The sequence below is a fragment of the Gigantopelta aegis genome, chromosome 8, assembly GCF_016097555.1.
Source record: "Gigantopelta aegis isolate Gae_Host chromosome 8, Gae_host_genome, whole genome shotgun sequence".
NCBI lineage: Eukaryota > Metazoa > Mollusca > Gastropoda > Neomphalida > Peltospiridae > Gigantopelta > Gigantopelta aegis.
Window position 1 is genome coordinate 19,024,647 of NC_054706.1, and position 21,689 is coordinate 19,046,335.

The 21,689-nt window shown below is 34.9% G+C and overlaps 1 protein-coding gene across 1 annotated transcript; it reads left to right on the top strand.

The window, feature by feature from the left end:
- The first annotated feature begins 151 nt into the window (after window positions 1-151).
- Window positions 152-21,291, top strand: LOC121378247 (nuclear protein localization protein 4 homolog). The gene is made up of 15 exons (XM_041506326.1): window positions 152-254; window positions 6,558-6,641; window positions 7,344-7,456; window positions 7,906-8,079; window positions 8,444-8,492; window positions 9,186-9,280; window positions 10,250-10,373; window positions 11,680-11,859; window positions 12,787-12,948; window positions 13,648-13,774; window positions 14,713-14,873; window positions 15,895-16,068; window positions 17,466-17,582; window positions 19,146-19,257; window positions 20,458-21,291. The coding sequence occupies exons 1-15, from the start codon at window positions 240-242 to the stop codon at window positions 20,616-20,618; spliced, it is 1,848 nt and encodes a 615-aa protein (XP_041362260.1). The 5' UTR covers window positions 152-239; the 3' UTR covers window positions 20,619-21,291.
- The last annotated feature ends 398 nt before the right edge of the window (window positions 21,292-21,689 follow it).

Here is a 21,689-nt window from a genome sequence, read left to right on the forward strand (position 1 = left end):
TTTATATACATTTACGTCGTTATACAAAATATTTTACTCAAAATTAAAATAATCAAAGTATCCAACTTCCGAGATAAACACGAACAAATTAGACTGGTCTTCTGTCACATGTTTTCTGCGCTAATTTCAATGTATATTAAATATGATAGGAAAACAGTGTAACAAATGGATGAGTGTGATTGCTGTATCATCCTTACAGAAAACATTGTGCCATCTAAATAATATTGCCCATCTTTACAATGTCGAAGGTTATTGTAAGTGATATTTTATCGCATATTTTTCTTCCTAATATTTGGTTACTAGAAAAAAAAAATATAGGTTTTTCCCCAGTTTGCGGAAGACTGGGGAAGTGATTCATCATTAGAGTTTTAAGTGAAAGGAATGAAAATTTAGTTTTGATGACACCACAGCACAAAACAAAATTTCTTTTCAGTAAACAACTGGCACTGACAAAAGATCACAACTCGTGAATTGACTATTTTATCAGCTATCAAACCAATATACAGGTGTGCAGAAATAAGTTTATGTACAAAATGCTCATTCATTCATTTATTTATTCACATGCTTCCATACCACGAAGGTTTCAAGCATGTCTGTCCCGGGGTCGAGTTCTGGATAGCCAGAGGTCTACTCCGGGACAGAAAATTTAACGGGATAATCTAGAATTTTACTCAAAAATTAAAAATATATAGGGGGACAAATTTAACTATATTTAAAGAACATTTTTGAAGGTATAGTAATTTATTTAAAAACTATTATTATATCCAAAATTTTCCTAGACTAATAAATTTTTCACTATTTTAAATGGGCGTTCTAAATTAAAATAATACAACAAACTCTAAGCCCTATCTGGAACGAGGTTGGAGGTTGTTGATTGAAGGTTGTCACAGTAGGTTGATATTAAAATATAATACTAACAGTAATTTACCTTTATGGGGAGGTACCGGATCCATTTGTAGCTTCAGCGTGGCCGAGGGGGGGGAGGGACGGGGGAAGGCCCCAGACAATCCTATCTCTCCCTAAATCCAAAACGCCTACGCCTAAGCGTCTAACCCCTAATTTCTGGTGGCATCCCCCCCCCCCCCCCCCCCCCCCCACCCACCCCAAACCACCACCCCCATCCGCCCAACCGTCACGCCAGCCGGAACCCAGCACCACCCCCCAAACAAATAATATACTAAACCAGCAATGGGGTCTCCAAGTGATGGAAGACACTGTAATTAACCCAGCCCTCAGTTAACCTAAAGAACAATTTTTTTTTTTTTAAACAAAGTAAATTAAAAAAAATTGGATAAAACAAAACACATTAAAAAGAGCACGCCAGTAAACAATTAAAGTTAAAAAACGCCAAACACATTATACATTTTTAAATAACAAAACTAAAATTGTTAAGGAAAAGCCAGCGAAGGATGGAGTACATTATTGCCAGATAATGGACCCCAGCCTATACAAACCTGAAGCTGACCAAACTAAACTAAATAAACATACATTCAGACATCCATACAAACTAACATTTAAAAATAATTAAATAAAATTTAAAACTGTTAAAACAAGCCGAGAGAAAATTCTTTAAAAGCGGATAGAGCGCGAAGCGTTATAATCCGCGGACGGCGAAAGACAGCCCTCAGAGGTGAGAAAGCGTGCTAGAACAAAAGCAACTAACGCCAAAGATGACGCAAACAGTCAATACAGGCAAAAATAACCAACCAACAAGCGTAATTTGAGCTACAACAATAATGCCAGCAGCCCCAATAAAAATGGGGCCAACTGTACAAAAAAAGTATAGGATCCAGTATATGGGTCCGGACATGACTGAGGAGGACAAACCATAAACAACAGCCGCGCCTGGCCCCAACATACGTCTTAACCTTACGTAGAAGATCCAAAAATTAATTAGCAACAAAAACACTGGTTAGTTGGAACAGCAATACAAAGCAGAAAAATAGTAAATCTTAATCACAAAATACCCGTTAGATATGTGCCCTAGATTGATAAACAAAGGCCACCAGAAGTCTATCAATTACTGCTTTATAACTGTCTAAAGGATTTAAAGAATTAAAGATAATATTTTTTGATTTGAAAAAGTCTTCCAGTTTCTGTCTAATTAATTTATACTTGGTACACTTAATCAAAAAATGATTAACATTATCAATTTTATTGCATACCAAGCAGTTAGGTGTATTGGATTTCCTGACTTTAAATTTAGTATCATTTAAACCATAAGATACACCCATTCTTAATCTTGCAATAATTTTAGTAGCTTTTACATTACAAAATGCTAGTGGAATGATTGAATGCTAAGGTCGACACAGTCACTTTTCGCACCCTTGTTTTGGCTTCATACACAATAAATAAAACATATCCAACAGTAATTTTTTTTTATATGATATATTTTAGTGATTTCCTTAGAAATTTGGCAAGCCATGGTAGACCAAACACTTTTGGGGCATTTTCACCATTTTCGGGGCACTTGTTTTTCATTAAAAATACATAAAAATTAATTGAAATAAACATTACCTTATTTGACTGGAAATAAGCCCAGGGGGCCAAGACAACTCATTGTGAGCTTAGCATGGGGTGGGCTTATTCCCAGACAAGGGGCCAGTTTTGTTGAGAAAAAAAAGAAAATAATAATTAAAATAAATAATAATAATTAAATGAACTAGGAAGAAAACAAAAAACGTTCAGTAGCATATCTATTAATTAGTGTTCCATTTGTTATTAATAAATAATAATTGTTTATTAATTAAATTGTGGGTTTTTTACTAGTGTCTAATTATCAGAAACACACCTTCTATGTTACAATTACTTACCAGTGCTGTTTATTTACATCCAAAATTTAATGCTGAGAAGACTTAAAACAACAGCAATTAACAACAAATTCAAAAGTGTATACACACGTTTCTGACACAGGCAGTCAGCTTACACTACAAAAAATTGTCAATCTAAGGTCATTGTTCTTAGCCAATCAGAATGTGGTATTTGCTTAATTAGCATTAACTGGGGACCCAATGTGGTGGTAAAAATAGACATTGGTTTTTAGTTCATACTTGGGCTTGGCTACTTCAAAGAAATACTGCAGTCATGAAATTGAAAACAATGTTACACACTGTTATTGTTAGACTGCTAAATCTCACTGGTGGTAAAATATTGTGTTACATTTGTGTTTAATTATCTGCAGGAGGTATGACCTTTTAAATGAACTTTGAGCAAACTTGCAATTTCGTGTTATTTATAAGGTGACGAAGTTGGGGGTGGGCTTATTTACGAATGAGGGCCTAATTTCTTAAATGCTATCAAAACGGAGGGGGGCTTATTCAAAGACATGGGCTTATTTCCGGTCAAATACGGTAATGTAATTTATGTGCTTGGTTTAATAAATGAATGGCAAAATATATAAAAGGCATATTTTATTTAATTAATAATACCTTTTTGGGTGTTTTATAAAGGCAATTTTAGAATTAATTAGTGAAAAAGGCTTGTTTAATCTCAGGGCAGCATGGTGCTGATTAAGGCAAGATGGTGCTAGACTATTGAGGCATGGTGCTGCACCATGCTAAAACAAGCTAGGGAAAACACTATATTTGACAAAAGACATTGTCCGTGTTCCAAACTCTGTTCACCTAACGACAAAAATATGAATACGATACTTATGGAAAGAATATTCGATATTTTTCAATTACATTACATGAAATAAATGATATTCCTATCAACAACATGGACGTAAAACAAATTCATACTAATGAACAAAAGTGTAACACGATCCAGTAAACAAGAAAGTGTGGTGGTTTTTAACTGTGGTTCATTTTTTAATTGTTAAAGCGAATACATGATAAATTATGTTTCTTAAGTATGCACAGTTGACAAACACTTTGTTTAATTTGTTTTGTTTTTTAAAGAAAAAAGACAGTTTGTCACGTGTTCTGGTCCGGTCCGTGTAACATAGTTTATACAGTCAAAATTCACTACAGTAGAGGCACAAAAATTTAGCATATCTTTTGCAGATTGAATATAATAATAGAAGACAAATTCTAACAACAGGGTACTTTATCATAAAAATTTACTTATTTGGCCTTGTTAATCTGGCACGTGCGGTCATGTTATATGCATCAAATGTTAATTCACTTTTCTCCATTTTTAGTCAATTTCTGTGAGTCATGTGGTCCCGAGATCAGCAATTTTAACGAATAAACAAAAACGACTTAATGGTTTTGGAGTTTGTAAAGTTTTGTATTTAGAAAAATACTGTTAAATTACAATTATGGTAACTTGTAATCTACTGAAGTTTTTCATCAGTTTCGTACACACCACAGCTTGGCTTGTTTCCTTTGATGTCCAGTGTCAGTGTGAAAAAGTTTGCATTTTGAAATTTGTGGGGCTGGGTGCTGTAAAATATAGTAGAATGTGGGAAAATAAAAAAGGGCACAGAAAAATAAAGGAGGTGGGGCGGCAAAACACAAAAGTGTGGTGGCAAAATGCAATAAAATAGAGTAATGAGAACACTGCCAGTGTCTGGTCAGCTTGCCCAGTGGTTAGTCAGCTCATCTCAATCCCATTTTACTGTCCATAATTGAGACGATTTATTAAAAATGGACGTTTACTACTTTGTTGTATCATTTTGTTTATCAATATTACTGTGAAACTGCTATTATGACCACTTGTTTTATTGAAACTTGTCTTATATTGCAGGCATGTGCAGGGAGGCTTTCGGGGCTCGAACCTTCTGCTGCAAGCAGTTTTTCTCTTTTTAAATTTATTTTCCAGTAGAGCATGATGTAAACAACCTAGAAACTTCGCTGGTATGACTCATGGCACTAACTAATGACTGTCGGTAGTAGGGGAGTATAATAGGTAGTTACAAGTGCCTCATAACAATGCCAAAAGTAACTACTGAACATTCCGAAGTGGTCGGACTACGCCCACAGCTAAAAGCTGATGGGGAATGACCGGTGTGTAGCACAGATAACCACAAGAGACAAGCACCTGTCGCGGTTGGAGAGACCAGGGCTGGGATGTGGAGGTGGACAGCGAAAGAAGTTGAAAGATAGGAGGACTTGTCCAGATCAGATAGAAATGAGACAGAATTCAAAGGAGTCGATGGAAAGGGGGCAGTGGGATAAAAAAAAAAAAAAAAAACGAACAAATTTCTGCACAAGCACCTATATTTGGGTGGTCCTAATAGTAATATCAGATTATCAATAGTCTACTAATAATTTAATGATTGGTACAGTTTGATTGTATGGTTTATTCTCCATAAATATAATTTGTTAAATGATGGTATATTAATTTGGTGCGTATAACATGACCGCGTGTGCCAGATTAACAAGGCCAAATAAGTAAATTTTTATGATAAAGTACCCTGTTGTTAGAATTTGTCTTCCATTATTATATTCAATCTGCAAAAGGTATGCTACATTTTTGTGCTTCTTCTGTAGTGAATTTTGACTGTATAAACTATGTTACAAAATGACACAACAAAGTAGTAAACGTCCATTTTTAATAAATTGTCTCAATTATGGACAGTAAAATGGGATTGAAAGAAAGAAAGAAAGAAAGAAGTGTTTTATTTAATGACGCACTCAACACATTTTATTTACGGTTATATGGCGTCAGACATATGGTTAAGAACCACACCGATTTTTAGAGGAAACCCGCTGTCGCCACTACATGGGCTACTCTTCCGATTGGCAGCAAGGGATCTTTTATTTGCGCTTCCCACAGGCAGGATAGCACAAACCATGGCCTTTGTTGAACCAGTTATGGATCACTGGTCGGTGCAAGTGGTTTACACCTACCCACTGAGCCTTGCGGAGCACTCACTCAGGGTTTGGAGTCGGGTATCTGGATTAAAAATTCCATGCCTCGACTGGGATCTGAACCCAGTACCTACCAGCCTGTAGACCGATGGCCTGCCACGACACCACCGAGGCCGGTCTAAAATGGGATTGAGGTGCTAGATAAATTTGTCCAGCCTTCCGGGACTAGACAATTTCTAAATTCTGTTAAATTACTTATTCCCCAAGTTGCCATTTCATGTTGGATCATTATTTTAAAACATAGTTAAATAAATTAAAATTTGTAACTTTATATTTATATTTTTATGTCATTGCATAATGTGGACTATATTATTGTGTGTATGATTAAGTGAGTTTGTAGGTGAAATGTTTATGAATCATTCTAAAATAAAAAAAAACATAGTTCTTACAAAATTAATTTTGTTACTGTAATTAAATGGGCAAGAAAAAGAATCGGTCACCGTTGTGACAAATCCAACCCTCAGGAATAAATGTTTTTGTCCCTCAGGTTGGAATTGCCTTATCTATACCTTACAATGGTGATAGATTCTATTAGTATCAACAATCAGATATTTTAACATATTACAAAACCAAAATATATATATATATGTGTGTGTGTGTGCGTGTGTATGTGTGACTGCTGTAAACCAGATCAATATTGCAACATCTTTTTTTTTTTTTTTCTCATTAATATTTTTTCTAGCTTTGATACAGTGTACTGCTTAATTTAAAAAAAAGCATTATTCTTATTTTTTTATACAGACAGTAAGAGTGCAGTCTGCAGAACATGGGACTAAAAGAATTGAAACCAAGGGATCGGAGTCTATTGCAAACTTCTTCAATAAGGTGATTCACTTTAAATATCTTTAACCGGCCTCGGTGACGTCGTGGTTAGGCCATCAGTCTACAGGCTGGTAGGTACTGGGTTCGGATCCCAGTCGAGGCATGGGATTTTTAATCTAGATACCGACTCCAAACCATGAGTGAGTGCTCCGCAAGGCTCAATGGGTAGGTGTAAACCACTTGCACCGACCAGTGATCCATAACTGGTTCAACAAAGGCCATGGTTTGTGCTATCCTGCCTGTGGGAAGCACAAATAAAAGATCCTTTGCTGCTAATCGGAAAGAGTAGCACATGTAGTGGTGACAGTGGGTTTCCTCTCAAACTCTGTGTGGTCCTTAACCATATGTCTGACGCCATATAACTGTCAATAAAATGTGTTACGTGCATTGTTAAATGAAACATTTCTTTCTTTAAATATCTTTCTACAATTTTTTAAGTGATGTTGTATGCCAAAATTATTTTGGGATAAAATTTCAGGTCTCACACTGAAACAAATTTTGATTTAGCTAGTTTTTAAATATGTTGAGTATTTCTTGGAAAATCATTAAAATTTGGTTACTTTAAGGAACATTTTATTAGCAAAAGATTAAATGTTAAAATATGGTTAATTTAAGGAACTTTTTATCAGCAAAAGATTACATGTTGTAGCCACTTTATATAAACCTTAGAATTTGACAATGCAGTGTTGTGATTTTTTCATTCAGATTCAGTCCGAGTTTGGCCTTGGTGATATTGGTTGGGATGTCTATCAGAAGAGGGACAAGACAGGACATATTAGGACTTCTCGTGCCAAAAACATAGACTCCTATAAAATCAAGTATGTATGAAGAAGTGTAAAATCAAGTGCATCTGATATAGGACTTTATCCTGCAACCACTGTTTCTATTGACCGATTAAAGCAAAGTCAGAAACATATTACAGGTTATGTTCTGTACTCCAGTTTACAGAGTATCTATAGTCCGTTCTATCCTTCTACAAAAAGCTTTTTTGTAAATAATTTCAGTTTGGTTTAACACAAGAAGAAAAATAAAAGTGTTTTGAAAATAACAAAAAAATACTATTTTTGTGTGCAATATAGAAAACAATTGGCTGAGAAATAAATAACTTATAGTAAATTCCATAGTATGAAATAAGGCGTTCCCCGTGGGACAGACTATAGTTTTGAGTTTATTGGTTACTTACTAATGTTATTGTTACATACATTGTTTTATATGATTATAATTCTGAATAAAATATCACAAGCAGTAATTGTTTTGTTTTTTTCAGACATGGAGACATGTTATATTTAGTCTGCAGTGCTAAAACTGGTGGTAATGAAGAACCCATGGAAACAGGAAGCACTTCATCAAATATGCCTTCTAGCGGAATACAGCAGGACGAAGTAGATCTGATCCTGGGAAAGGAAGACGGCAGAATACACAGGAATCGAAATGATCAGCTGTATGTTTTGTAAAACTGTTATCCAACAGATTCTGAACACTTGGGCACCTGTTTCTCTGTATCTCTTAAATAACTCCAAATAGTTGAGATGCATATAAATAATTATCAAGAATTCATTTGAATTATTTCAATATCTAATAAATTTTAATTGTTTTATTTATTACATCATTTTTATTTTTCAATACATTGATAGAAGTAATGAAAACATTCAACTTTATCAATGATATGAAAATTTATATTTTAATTCTGTGTTAAGGTTTGAACCATAATATTTTGCATTTGGTTATTTTTGTGCCACTCTTTTAAAATGTACATATGACATTGTTTAAATTATTTGTACTGTATTTAAAAACTTCTATTTCAGATGCCACCATGGGCCTAATGGAAAATGTCTTCATTGTGTTCCCCTAGAGGTTTGTTGGTTTCATTTAAATTTTTTATATGCTTCTTTTAAATATGTTCTCACAATTTTGTACCGGTATATAATTTAGATTTTGACATTGTATATCAGCCATTAGGCTAGTTATATAATGGAATACATTTTATTTTATGATACTGAGTTTGACATCATACCATAGGTAGTTTCCTTTTAGGCAGTGTATTAATCCAAATATCCCAACAGCCGATCAAGTGGTTAGAATCGTCTATTTCAGTGGCATAAGCTTCAATGAATGACCAGTACATCCTTAGTCCTTCTTTGCTCACTGAGTTTGGGCATAATATTTTACCTTGATAAAGCGTTCGCATGGGATCGATCCCCATCAGTGGGCTTGTTGGCCTTTGTCTCATGCCAGCCACAGCTGGTATATCAAAAGCTGTGGTATGTACTATGCTGTGGGATTGTCCATATAAAAGATCCCTTGCTACTAATGGAAAAAATATAGTTGATTTTCTGTCTAAGACTATATGTCAAAATTACCAAATGTTTGACATCCAACAGCCGATGATCAATAAATCAATGTGGTGTCATAAAACAAATTTTAACTTTTTAAATTTCTTACCCAAGTTTTGTTCTAAATCATTCTAAACATATTCTGCGGGTTGTTTTTTTACATTAATTGATGTATGTCTTAACTTAATGGGTTTTTTGTCTTTCGTATAATTAGCCATATGATGAAGACTTTTTGAAGAGTTGTGAACCGCCAATCAAATTCTTGTCTTTCCATTCGTACCTTAGAAAACTAACAGGAGGCGTGGACAGGTAAATAAATCTTCCAACAATTTTGCATCACTCGTTCTAGATTTCATGTATTATTAGTCCCCTACTGGTCTAACTGGTTTCATCTCCATCTTCTGTCAGTCCGTCCATCTGTCACACATGTTTTCCAGATGTGTTTTGCAGAAGGCTTTGAGATATTGAGCTGAAATTTTGAGTATAGCTTGATCATGTACTGTTACAGTTCAAGTTTGACTTTCATGGAGATTTGCTAATTTTTGACGGAGTTATGGCCCTTGAACTTAGGAGATATGAACATTTGTTTTCTGGACGTCTTTTTTAGAATACCTGAAAATATTGAAGTGAAAATTTGTATATAGCTTTATCATGTATTGTTACTGATCAAGTTTAACTTTCAAGGTGATTTACCCACTTTTTACAGATTGTTTAAAAATTGTTGGGTCAGGTAGGGGACATGTATTGCTTTCGCAGTACTCTCAAAATGCTTGTTAAATTTAATAAGACCTATGTTTATGGGAGTTAGGTATATTTGCAATTCTGCTGAAATAGCTTTGCACAGACATTAAGTTGAGGTGCTATAAAAAATTAGAAGAAAAAAAAGAATTTTTCAGTTTTAGAGTTTGAGGTTTCATGTATGATATAAATTATTTAATTATTTAACATAAATAATTTAATTATTGTACTTGCTCATCTTGAAAGATTTAAGATAACTAGATATATTATTGACACACATACACACGCTTTCTGCTCCACAATTTTCACAACTCCCCAGGCTCATGGGAATAGTATTTGAAGGTGGGGTAGGACATGGAGATTTATTATCACTGGTTGCAATTTCTGAATACAAAATATAGCCAATGTACATAGTATGACAGAAAAAATAAATAGTGTGGACATCAAGTTCATGCAGACCTGCACTTCCTTCACCAGTTCCAAATTGTATTTACACCCTGGAAATCCCAATTTCACTGTCTTTTCTTTTTTAACTTGCAGGGGGAAGTTTGTAAATCTTGAAAACCTCAGCTGTAGGATTAAAACTGGCTGCAAGGAGCATCCTCCATGGCCGGGTGGAATCTGTACCAAGTGTCAACCAAACGCAGTCACACTCAATAGACAGGTGAATTTACTCACATGTAGTGAAGGCTTTTGACATTGCAAACAATAATCAACTTTACTGAATTCTGGGGGGTTTTCAAACTATAGAGAACTGAATTCCATATTTTTTAAACTATAGAGAGTGAAAAATCTCAAAATCTTTAGGTGGAATCGTAATTTTTCAAAATGTCAAGTCGGGAGGGGGTAAAAAATCATACTCCTCCTAATTTATCTCTATTAGAGGGGAAATGCATGATTAATATTGCATGAGTGATATTGATTTACAACATACACAAATTATTAAGTTATTTTGTGTATTTTATGTCATTTGTTAAATAAAAATCCTTAATGAACTGGGGGGTTTTCCATGAAGGAATGAGCAACAGTAGTCTTACATAAGTACAAATTCTATGAATAGTTAACATTTATTAATTTCTTGTAATTGTGTCATACTGCCTAAAGCCTATGATACATCGACAAAGTCTCCGAAACTTTGTTTCTGAAACAAAGTCTTTTGATGATACACTTACTTTATTTTGAGAGACTTTGTTTTGGAAACGTGCATATTGTTTTTTTGCACAATGAAAGACAAGCATGCAGCCATGGCTTCTCTTACTGCCATTACCATTAGTTTAATAATAAAAAACCAAAGGAGAAAACGCAGGAATCGCATTATATGGGTCCGGGAGTGGATCAAAAATACAGACGCTCTCGGGGCGTATAATAATCATGGAGAAGCTTCATTTGACAAATGTGGACGGCTATTCCAATTTTATTCCAATGGATCCAGAATTATTCCAGCACCTTCAACATTATCTCTGTCACATTATCATTAGCAGGGTTCGTCATTTTGACCAATATCATGTGACCAGTCACATCATGTGATTTATTTATATATTCTGATTGGTAGTTGATGTTTTGTTTCAGGGACTTCTCTCTGCAAATAGAACACTGCCCTATCTCCAGAGACTGGTCTCGGAAACAAAAGTCTTGGAGACTTTTGACATTACGAAAAAAGTCTCAGAAACAAGGTCTCCGACACAAAGTCTCCGAGACTTTGTAGATGTATTGTGGGCTTTAGTTTAAATGTACAGTATTCAGTACAGCAAGGAAGTTGTGAATTAACAATTGTAAATGTGCTGAGGTGTCACTGTAGAGATATAAACATTACTCGTTTTTGTCATAAAAATAATCAGTCGAAATATTATATAATAATTATATAGATGGGTTATGTGGATTTTATTGTTTAGAATCAAAACACTGGATGATGAATTGGCTTCTCTTTTGTTTCCTGTGATAATCAAGTTATGTAATATTTAAATTTGCAGAAATACCGCCACATAGACAATATCATGTTTGAAAATCCTCAAGTGGCTGACAGGTTTCTAGACTTCTGGAGGAAAACTGGCAGTCAGCGAATAGGTATTCTGTATGGCAGATACGAGCCACACAAAGATGTTCCACTTGGCATAAAGGCGACAGTAGCAGCTATATACGAACCCCCTCAGGTAAACTCATCAGCAGTGTCTTTATTAGTTATTACAGAGGGCGGGATTAATAAATCAAAGTGCTCTAGTGGTGTCGTTAAATTAATCAAATTTTAGCTTTTTTTAGTGCTCGAGGATAGGGTATGCAAAAGTCAGGTATAGGTAGTACTAAACCAAATAACTTCTGGCTGGGTCACGGTGCTCTGAAGTTTTGATAGAGAAGTTAATACCACAAGTCCTGTAATTGGTGATAAATGTGAGTGTGTTGGTTGTAAAAAAAAAAAAAAGCTTCATTTGGGCAAAAAATGTATGCAATTTTATTTCATCTAGTACCACTGTCAAGTAGCCTTGTGCTTGAAACATGTTTGGGGTACCTGTAAAAAAAAAAAAAAGGAGTCAATTTTTGTGCAGAACTAGGGTAGTCATAGACCCTACCCGTTATCTCTGAAATGAGCAGCTTCGCCCCCAATTTTTTCTGATTAATTTTAAGGGTGAGGGGTGGTAGTATTTATTTCCATGATGTTTATGTATATTGATACACTGCAGGTAGGAGTTTTAACCACACGTTACTATTGTCTATGGGATTTGATTTGGTAGTATACACCCTAAAGGGGCCATTAGGTCAAAGATCTGCTCATCAAAAGGCACCATGCAAAATATTTATAAACCACTGAACCATAATGTCCCATCTGAGTTGGCACACAAAAGATTATTTTCTATTAAATATTACATGCCATAAACTTTCCTTCCTTACTTTATAATATTATGGTTGCTATTTTCATGAAATTAAGTTTAGCCTTAAAGAAATTATTACACTTGTGTGTGTCGTGCTGATTTTACGAAACTCATGTCAGGATTTATGCTTGGGAAATAAAAAAATCCTGACACTTGTTTTGTAAAATCAATACGACACACAAGCTCATATAATAATCTCTGTCTTGTGTTCAGGTATGTACGAAGAACAGAATCGAGTTACTGGAAGATGAAAAGGAAAATGTTGTGAATCAAGTAGCTGAAAAGCTTGGTGTGAGACCCGTGGGCTGGATATTCACAGATCTTGTTGCTGATGACCTTACTAAAGGCACAGTGAAAAACTTCAGAGGTAACATGGTAAGATATTTTCAGAATCTCTGTTATTAAAATTCATCTGGCAGTTGTGTGTTGTTGTTTTTTCTGTAAATAATGCCTCAAAATATAGTAAACATTTTCTTCATTGACCACTCTGAAATACAAACCAGCCAGTAAGACGTAACAGATCAGTTAATCAAATGTAGCCGATTAGCCAACAAGCTAATCAGAAGTGGTGGTATTATTGTTTGAGGTTAGGATAAATATTCCTCCTTCTTCTGCACAAATTCTTAAGAGACACTGAATGTTATCTCATATTTTAAATCTACTTACCTGTAATATTTATGTTTCAGCACAGCTTTTTGCACTGTGTTTTAATTTAACTTTAGAATTTTTATATTGATGCGATTATCACTTCATTCACATATTTACCTTTATTTAACAGCCAATAGCCGATTTATTTTCCGTTAAACATTCATTCTTCTGCGTTCAGTCTTATTGGTAATCCAGATTTAGCGGTGAAATCTGCCATCATTGACAAGTCCCCAAAATTTGGTGTTGAAGAGTGTGTCTTTAGTCAAATCTTTCTGTTGAATTTATTCTAGTAGGCAGATTTGTAGACTGTTGAGGGGATAGCCTTTGAGAGTTGCCTGTTACCTTCACAGGGTAAAACTGATAACCTATGTCATTAACCTTTTATTTGTTATGTATACATACTGTTTTCATGGTTTGTCTTTTCAGGATGCCCATTTCATTAGTTCAGAAGAATGTATTATGGCTGGACACTTCCAGAATAAATACAAAAATCCTTGTAAACTTTCTCGAGAGGGCTATTTCGGCTCCAAGTTTGTTACTATTGTAGTTACAGGTTAGCATTATATTTACATCTGTAAAGCTTTCCAATGTAAACTACACCTTACAAGAACAAATCCTGCCACACATCTCACCAATGGTAGACATGGTAATACTGCAGACCCAATTTCACAAAACATTGTAAGCCTAGTTTGTTAATCTATGACTAATCCACAATTCTTATTAATATTGACAGTACAACTAATATAGTTTGAAGTATACATATGTCATTTTCTTTAGTCCTTAAAATACTCCATTTTCCATAATGATGTAATTTTTTGTGTGAAATAGATGACAAACACATGTTTACATTAAACTGGTATAATTGCTAGTCGCAGACAACTTTCCGACGTTTAGTGAAATTGAATCCTGTGCTTATGTGAGCAATTTTGGAACAGTCCTAGGTATGGGCTTGAGTTTAAAATTTATTAACTAAACTGAAAAGACCAACATGTACAGGTCAGGAATTATTGTCAATATTATGGCTCAAAATAATTTTTGCCATAAGTATTCGATACTTGGGGCTGGGTATAAGTGCTTGCCTGATTTGCAGTCAATTAAAGATCAATCCCCATAAAAGATCCCTTGCTGCTGATTGAAAAGTGTAGCTCATGAATTGCAGCAGTCCGTTTCCTGTCATTGTCTGGTTCTCGACCATATGTCAGATGCAATATAACCATAAATAAACATGTTGAGTGCATCATTAAATAAAACACTTCTTTCATTAATAAAATGCTACAATTGTTTTGTCTTCTTTGTATACTATGATACCTTTTGTATAGCCCACATTCGCTAATAATGTGTGTGTATATATATATATATATATATATTGGCTGCTTATTTTTGTTAGAACTAATACATACAATTAAATATGTTGATATATTAGGACACATATTGCCAAAAATTAGTTTACACTTCGCAATCGCAGATTACAATTCTTTCATTTGCCTACAGGTGACAATTCCAATCAGATCCACTTTGAGGGTTACCAGGTGACGAACCAGTGCATGGCTCTCGTGAATGACGAGTGTCTCATTCCCACCAAAGATGTTCCCGAACTCGGCTATATAAAGGAATCCAGCAATGAGCAATATGTCCCAGACGTATTTTACAAGGTATGCTCAAGTATTACAGTGTTTCAAGTGCTATGTCCCAGATGTCTTTTACAAGGTAGGCTCAAGTATTAGTGTTTCAAGTGCTTTGTCCCAGAGATCTTTTACAAGATATGCTCAAGTATTACAGTGTTTCAAGTGCTATGTCCCAGATGTCTTTTACAAAGTAGGCTCAAGTATTACAGTGTTTCAAGTTCTATGTCCCAAACATTTTACAAGGTAGGCTCAAGTATTACAGTGTTTCAAGTGCTATGTCCCAGACATTTTACAAGGTAGGCTCAAGTATTACAGTGTTTCAAGTGCTATGTCCCAGATGTCTTTTACAAGGTAGGCTCAAGTATTACAGTGTTTCAAGTTCTACGTCCCAGACATTTTACGCTCAAATATTAGTGTTTCAAGTGCTATGTCGTAAACATGTTTGCAAGATAGTCTACAATATTACAAGGGGCAGGATGTAGCCCAATGGTAAAGCACTTGCCTGTTTAGGAGCTTTTTTAAATATCTACCACCCATAAATAAAATGAAATTTAAACCATGTATGCTTAGAAACAAATTACATGGCATAAGTAGTTATTTTCACCTCCCTATGTGATTCTGAAACCGCCCAAAATCAATACGGTTGCACTAAATGTTTTGGGTTTTTTTATTGTTGGCCTTTCCATAATATGTTTGTGATATATCAGAGTTTGGACTGGGGGGTGAGGTGGATGATGTTATATTTAGCATGAGTATTCCATTCAACACAATATCATGTCCTTTCCCATCTGTGGATTATTCAATGCATGTGTTTCTTTTAATACGTTAACCTGACTTCTCACTAAGACACAATAAAGATACCCTAATAGAAATTGGTTCTTGGTACATGTGGACAAGTCCAAGGGTGGGGGTATTTTGACTGTTTTCTTCATTGTAATTTTTTTTATTATTATTATTATTTTTTTTTTTTTTTAAGGGGGGATCCACTTGATGAGAGGTCAGGTTGAATCTTGAAAAAAAAAGTATTGTAATTTTCTGTTTATTTAAGAACAAGGATAACTACGGCAATGAAGTGACTCAGCTTGCGCGTCCTCTACCAGTGGAGTACCTCCTGGTGGACATCCCAGCAGCGTTCCCAGTGGAGCCGCAGTATACCTTTCAAACAAACCCCGATGTTAAACCATTTCCTACTGAAAACCGATCAGATCTCGGAGAAATCCAAGTAAGTTTATTACTTTATGATGCTGTGTTGGTCGTTATTTTGTGGTCAGATAATATTGTGTACTGTACTGTTGAGTCAACAATTTACCTTCTTCATATTGTCTTGTTTTTATACAAAATATAGTTTTTTTGTTTTTTTATATTCAATTTTTAATCTAATTTGATCATCTTTATTTATGTCTTGCATATATTGTGTTTGAGTTTACACAAAACCTTTATTTAATATTCAGTTACAACAAATTTTTGTTAACCTGTTCCTGAATGGATTGACACCAAATATCCATATCTATAATATGCTATGGTGTCATTCAACAAATATTGAAATATTTATTTCCTTTCCGTTTATCAATAATTCATGATCAGTTACTCGTCATAGCTAAACTCACAAGCACTCTTAAATATTATTTGGAATTCAAAATTAGCATTCAAACATGAAATTGTATTCCATTCACAAATGGGTGAAACATAATAAAAAGAAGTTCCATACATATCATTAATGATGCATTTTGTTAAACTACTTTCTATAAAAATAAACAATTATGCATGCCTGAAGAAGGCTATACATTGAAATGTTGAGAATACATTTGACCAAAAGTTTTCTAAACTGCAACCAAATCATATTAACAGGTGACATATAAGACATTTTGTGAGTCCTTTGATAAAGAATTTACATTTTCTCTCTAAATGAATGAATGAATGAATGAATGAATGAGTAGGTGTTTAAAGACACACAAGCACAAAAAAAACATATTGCCTGTAGGGTTTTCAATAACGGTAAATATACAAAACAGTTCTAAAATTATTAACACAGTGACAGTATAAACAACTGTAAAGAGTTGTATCCATAAAAAAAACAGAAAAATTAAATGCTATGGTCAAATGGTCAAAACAGCATATGGAGCTGTGGTATTAAAAAACAAATGATCAAACTACACCAAATGAATAGCACGTGGTGAGGCAAAGGACGTATAGGGTATTAAACGAGCTTCCATTTCATATCATGTTTATGTCTCGAGTGAAATAATTTTCAATTGTCATGAGCTTTAGCAAGTGACTGAAAATTATTTCACGAGGGACATAAACATGATACAAAATGATAGCGAGTTTAATATCCTATTTATTACCCATAATCGATCTTAATTTATATCACTCATCTCGTTTCGTTGACGTTCCTGTAAGGTTGTAGTGCGCCAATAGATGACATCATTGTGTGACGTCAAAAGTGTTACATCCCACTTGACATTCTAGTGTACCAATATATTTTTAACCATATGGGTAATAATAAGCGATATGATGCTGTCATTTGATGTCAGTATATTACAAAATGTTCAGTTCTGAGCACCCCGACCATTGACACCTATGTACATTTGTATAATAATGATTTGCTTTGTGTTTCAGGATTTCAATTCTCTGGTGCAGTACATGGGATCATTTCAACCCAGCCAGTTTTTGGAGTGCATGTCGGATTTCCACTTACTGCTGTTTCTAGCCACAAGTGAAATGTTGCCCCTGAAGGTTAAAATTTACTTCACAAATATTTCTGTGCTAAAAACAAATCCGTTTTTCAGACATTTTGTGAGCTGTACATTACAAAAATGAATTACACATCATGTTATCACAGACCATAACATTCTAACCTGGAGCCACCACCTTCCTCCCTCCTACTCCCTCCCTCAAACAAAAAGAAAGAAAGATATTGCATATGATCTTAAGTTACAGGGCATAAAATTTGGCACATACAATTTTGTCGTTCGTCTGTCGGTTATGCCAAACCAATACTGACATGAACGACGGATTGTTCGTGCAAAAACTATAATCGCTCGTCAGAAAATGTAAACTGACGTGTTTTGGCTAATATAACTATTTTTGGAATAAAATAATTAGAGAACGGGCCTAGCATTGCAGGTGTGAGAAAAAAACCCAATGTATCCGTTTGAACTCGACATCGCTGTCAATTACAAAGTAGTACATTTAATAAGGGACTTTAAAATAACGAAGTGGAAATTAGAACATGATGAAACACCGAGTTGCAGCATCGATTGGATCAATCGAGGATTCGCAGAACTTCGGGTCTTTCCGTTCCTTCCGGGAAATCCCCGTTTCGTTCAGACTATTGTTTGGCGCCAACAAGTACTCCCCTGTAACAGAACTGATGGGGTAGTGTGCTGAAATGTAAATGGCAGCTTTCAAGTTAGTCCTAGCATACCAAATAATAATAATAATTTAGTATTTATGATAAGAATTTGGAGAAAATCTACGAAAATCGCCCATCTTTGATTGTCATTTGATTAGCGTTGCCGGTTAACCTTTTCATTTGTATCTGAACGACTGGACAAAATCGTTCGTACAAGTACTAAAACCGCATGAACGACATATCGTTTGTCTGAAAAAATTAAATTTTATGCCCTGAGTTATTACAATAACTATTTCTGTTGTAACACAAAATACTTAGCTTGACAATTTAGGAAAATATATTCTTGCCCACTGGACTGAATTGGGCAGCTTTTGCATGGTGTTAGATAAATCTGTCCAGCCGTCCCTGGCTAGATATACGCCTAACGCCATAACTTATGTGTTATGATGATTGACGTCATAACTCATATTTTACAGAATTCAGTTCAATTACTTATTCCCCAAGTTTCTATTTCACTTGGATCATTGTTTTAAAAATATTTAAACATATTAATATTTTTTAATTTATATTATTTTATGGTTAAGTAGTTACATTTTTCATATTGTTGCGTTATGTGGACTATGTTTTTTCACGTATAATTAAATGAGTTTAGAGGTGAAATGTTCATGAATCGTTCTAAGAGTAAACAAACTGTAGCTTACAAAATTAATGTTTTGTTACGGTAATTTAATTGGCAAGAAAAAGAATCAATCACAGTTGTGATTCCAACCCTCGGGTTAAAATGTTTTTTGTAAGGGTCTCTGTAAACCTCGACCATTACAAAAACATTTTGTCCCCCAGATTAAAATTGACTTCTATACCTCAAAATGGTGCTAGATTCTGTTATTGAATCAAGATAATTTCTGTTCTTCATGTTGCGTTACTGATAATTGTTGTCCTTGCAGACAAAGATGAATATTTTACTGGAGGCGGTGAAGACTAAGTCCGAGAGTAAAGCCATGGAGTTTAAAAAGTCTGAGGAGTTTGCCACGGTTGAGGAGATGATTGCAGCTCATGGTAGGCATTAAAACAATGAATTTGCTCTTAATTTAAACTTGCAGACCCAGGTTTCAACCCGTAAAAATGGACACAATGTTTAGTAAATCTATAAACCTGTAACACATTTGGATAAAGTTACAACAGAGTAAAACAAGTGTCTGGGACATTGAAACTGTGAAATACTATTAAAAATTGCATTTTCTGATATTAAACACACCAGGATGACCAGAAACACTTTAGATCAATGGAAATGGATAATTTAAACAATAAAATCTAACTAAAGTATGATTTCAGTTATCAGAAGTGGATCTAATGGTGAAAAATATGCCTAAGTGTTTAAAAACTAGGATCTGTAACTTTAATAATAAAAAAGAAAATCAAGGGATTGGATTGTAGCTTGTATAAGATAATATGGTCATAGGATCGACCGCCCTTGCCTGCTGCAATCGGGTTTTTTTTTCTATACATACTTCATTTAAATATAATTTTAATTTTGGGGTAGTGGGTATGCAAAAAACCCTCACACATCCCCACCCTGTCACTATTTCTGGATCATCCCTAAAAATGTACTAAGGGTCCACAGGAATAACCTGTGATGTCACATTATTGGTAAGATATTTTTTAATTTTAAAGTTTACAACTCTGCAATCGTGGAATATTTATACCAAAGAAAGCGTAGTTTACCAACATATTTTAATGGCCTACCATAATTATAGGTTTTTAATTTAGTGTCATTGTGACCTTGACATACACAATGGGGGCGGGACGTAGCCCAGTGGTAAAGTGTTCACTTGATGCGCGGTCGGTTTAGGATCGATCCCCATCTGTGGACCCATTGGACTATTTCTCGTTCCAGCCAGTGCTCCATAACTGGTGTAACAAAGGCTGTGGTATGTACTATCCTGTCTGTGGGATGGTGCATATAATAGATCTCTTACTGCTAATCGAAAAGACTAGCCAATGAAGTGGCGACAGCAGGTTTCCTCTCTCAATATCTGTGGTCCTTAACCATATGTCCGACGCCATATAACCGTAAATAAAATGTGTTGAGTGTGTCGTGAAATAAAACATTTCCTTATTTCCTTACACAACCATTATAACACTGACTGTTTGGACATCATAGGTTATTCCTGTGCACCCATCACATGTTTCATATGTTCACTTGAAAAATTGCAGAATTCATACTGAAATAAATTTCTTCTCTATTCTTTTTTTTAGCACCATCACCGACAATATCTCGACAAGCGTCATACGTGGGTCCAGGAGCGGCCCCACTGCCCCCTATCGGTCAGTCGGGCAGTTTGTGGACGTGCGCGCACTGCACGTTTCTGAACCAGCCTGGTCACAACACCTGTGATATCTGCTCTCTACCCCGCTAGATTACAACCCACGCCATACAGAGTCTTTATTTTTTTAAAATACCTGCAGCTCTTCGCATATTGTACCAAACTCAACAGTTTCATGTAGTTACTGCCTGAAGGACTTCGTGGAAGAGAAAAGTATTTCATTGTTTGAAATGTGATGTGTGAAAGGAATTAGTAATATGGTTTTTCATTTTGTACCGTAGTTATTGCATAGTTATTTGTTTTCCATTACCACATTGGTTACACACAAAACTTGTTATTGAAAGTAGTTTTAGGTCAAATAATTTTGTGTGACACAGTGGTATAAAATGACCATCAATGATGTGCTTACAGTAATATGGTCTTGGTATGTAATATTATTACAGACTATGGTAAAATGTATATAGCACAAACTGAAACCTTTATGTTGATTAACTGGTAAAGAAGGATAAAAGATATAAAATTACAAATATAAGGTAGAAAATGTTCAGGGCACGGAATGGCTGATCATTAATGTAGAATCTGATATGAAATTATTATGGTACAAACTGACTGATACCATATGGTGTTGCAGACACTGGTTCTTTGTTTAAAGTTCGAAAATAATAAAACATATGAGATTGTTCTGTATTAAAGTTAGGAGAGGAAAACACTAAAACAGATGAGATTGATATTTTTGTTACTTTTCATTAAATACACCAAGGTATAATTTGTTTCAAAATGCATTTTATTAACATATTTCTATAGACATTACCTGTCCTCAAACAAGTGCACCTCCCCCCCACGCAAGTGGTCTGGTCCGAACATCCCAACAGCCAATGGGATGGCCTAAATTCTTCTACTGTATACTGCTCTCTAGTTCCGGTCACATGACTGTAACTTCCTTCTTTTTCTCTTCGCGAAAGGGTCTGGACGTCTTTTGTTTGGCTCTGTTTTGGAGTCAACTTTTTTTATAAGACCTTTGGTTTTGTATTCGTGTTGGGTGAAATGTTTTTCACCTTATATTTCGTTAGCTTCGTATAGCTTCGTATGTTCTTCGCGTATTCGCTTGACTTTCAAGCGTTATTACATGAAATGTTGTTATATTGCCGGTTGTCGTGTCGGACG

Coding starts and splice junctions, on each gene's coding strand:
- LOC121378247 (XM_041506326.1), top strand. Junction 8,493..9,185: donor TTCATTGTGTTCCCCTAGAG/GTTTGTTGGTTT, acceptor TCGTATAATTAG/CCATATGATGAAGACTTTTT. Junction 19,258..20,457: donor GGAGATGATTGCAGCTCATG/GTAGGCATTAAA, acceptor TCTTTTTTTTAG/CACCATCACCGACAATATCT.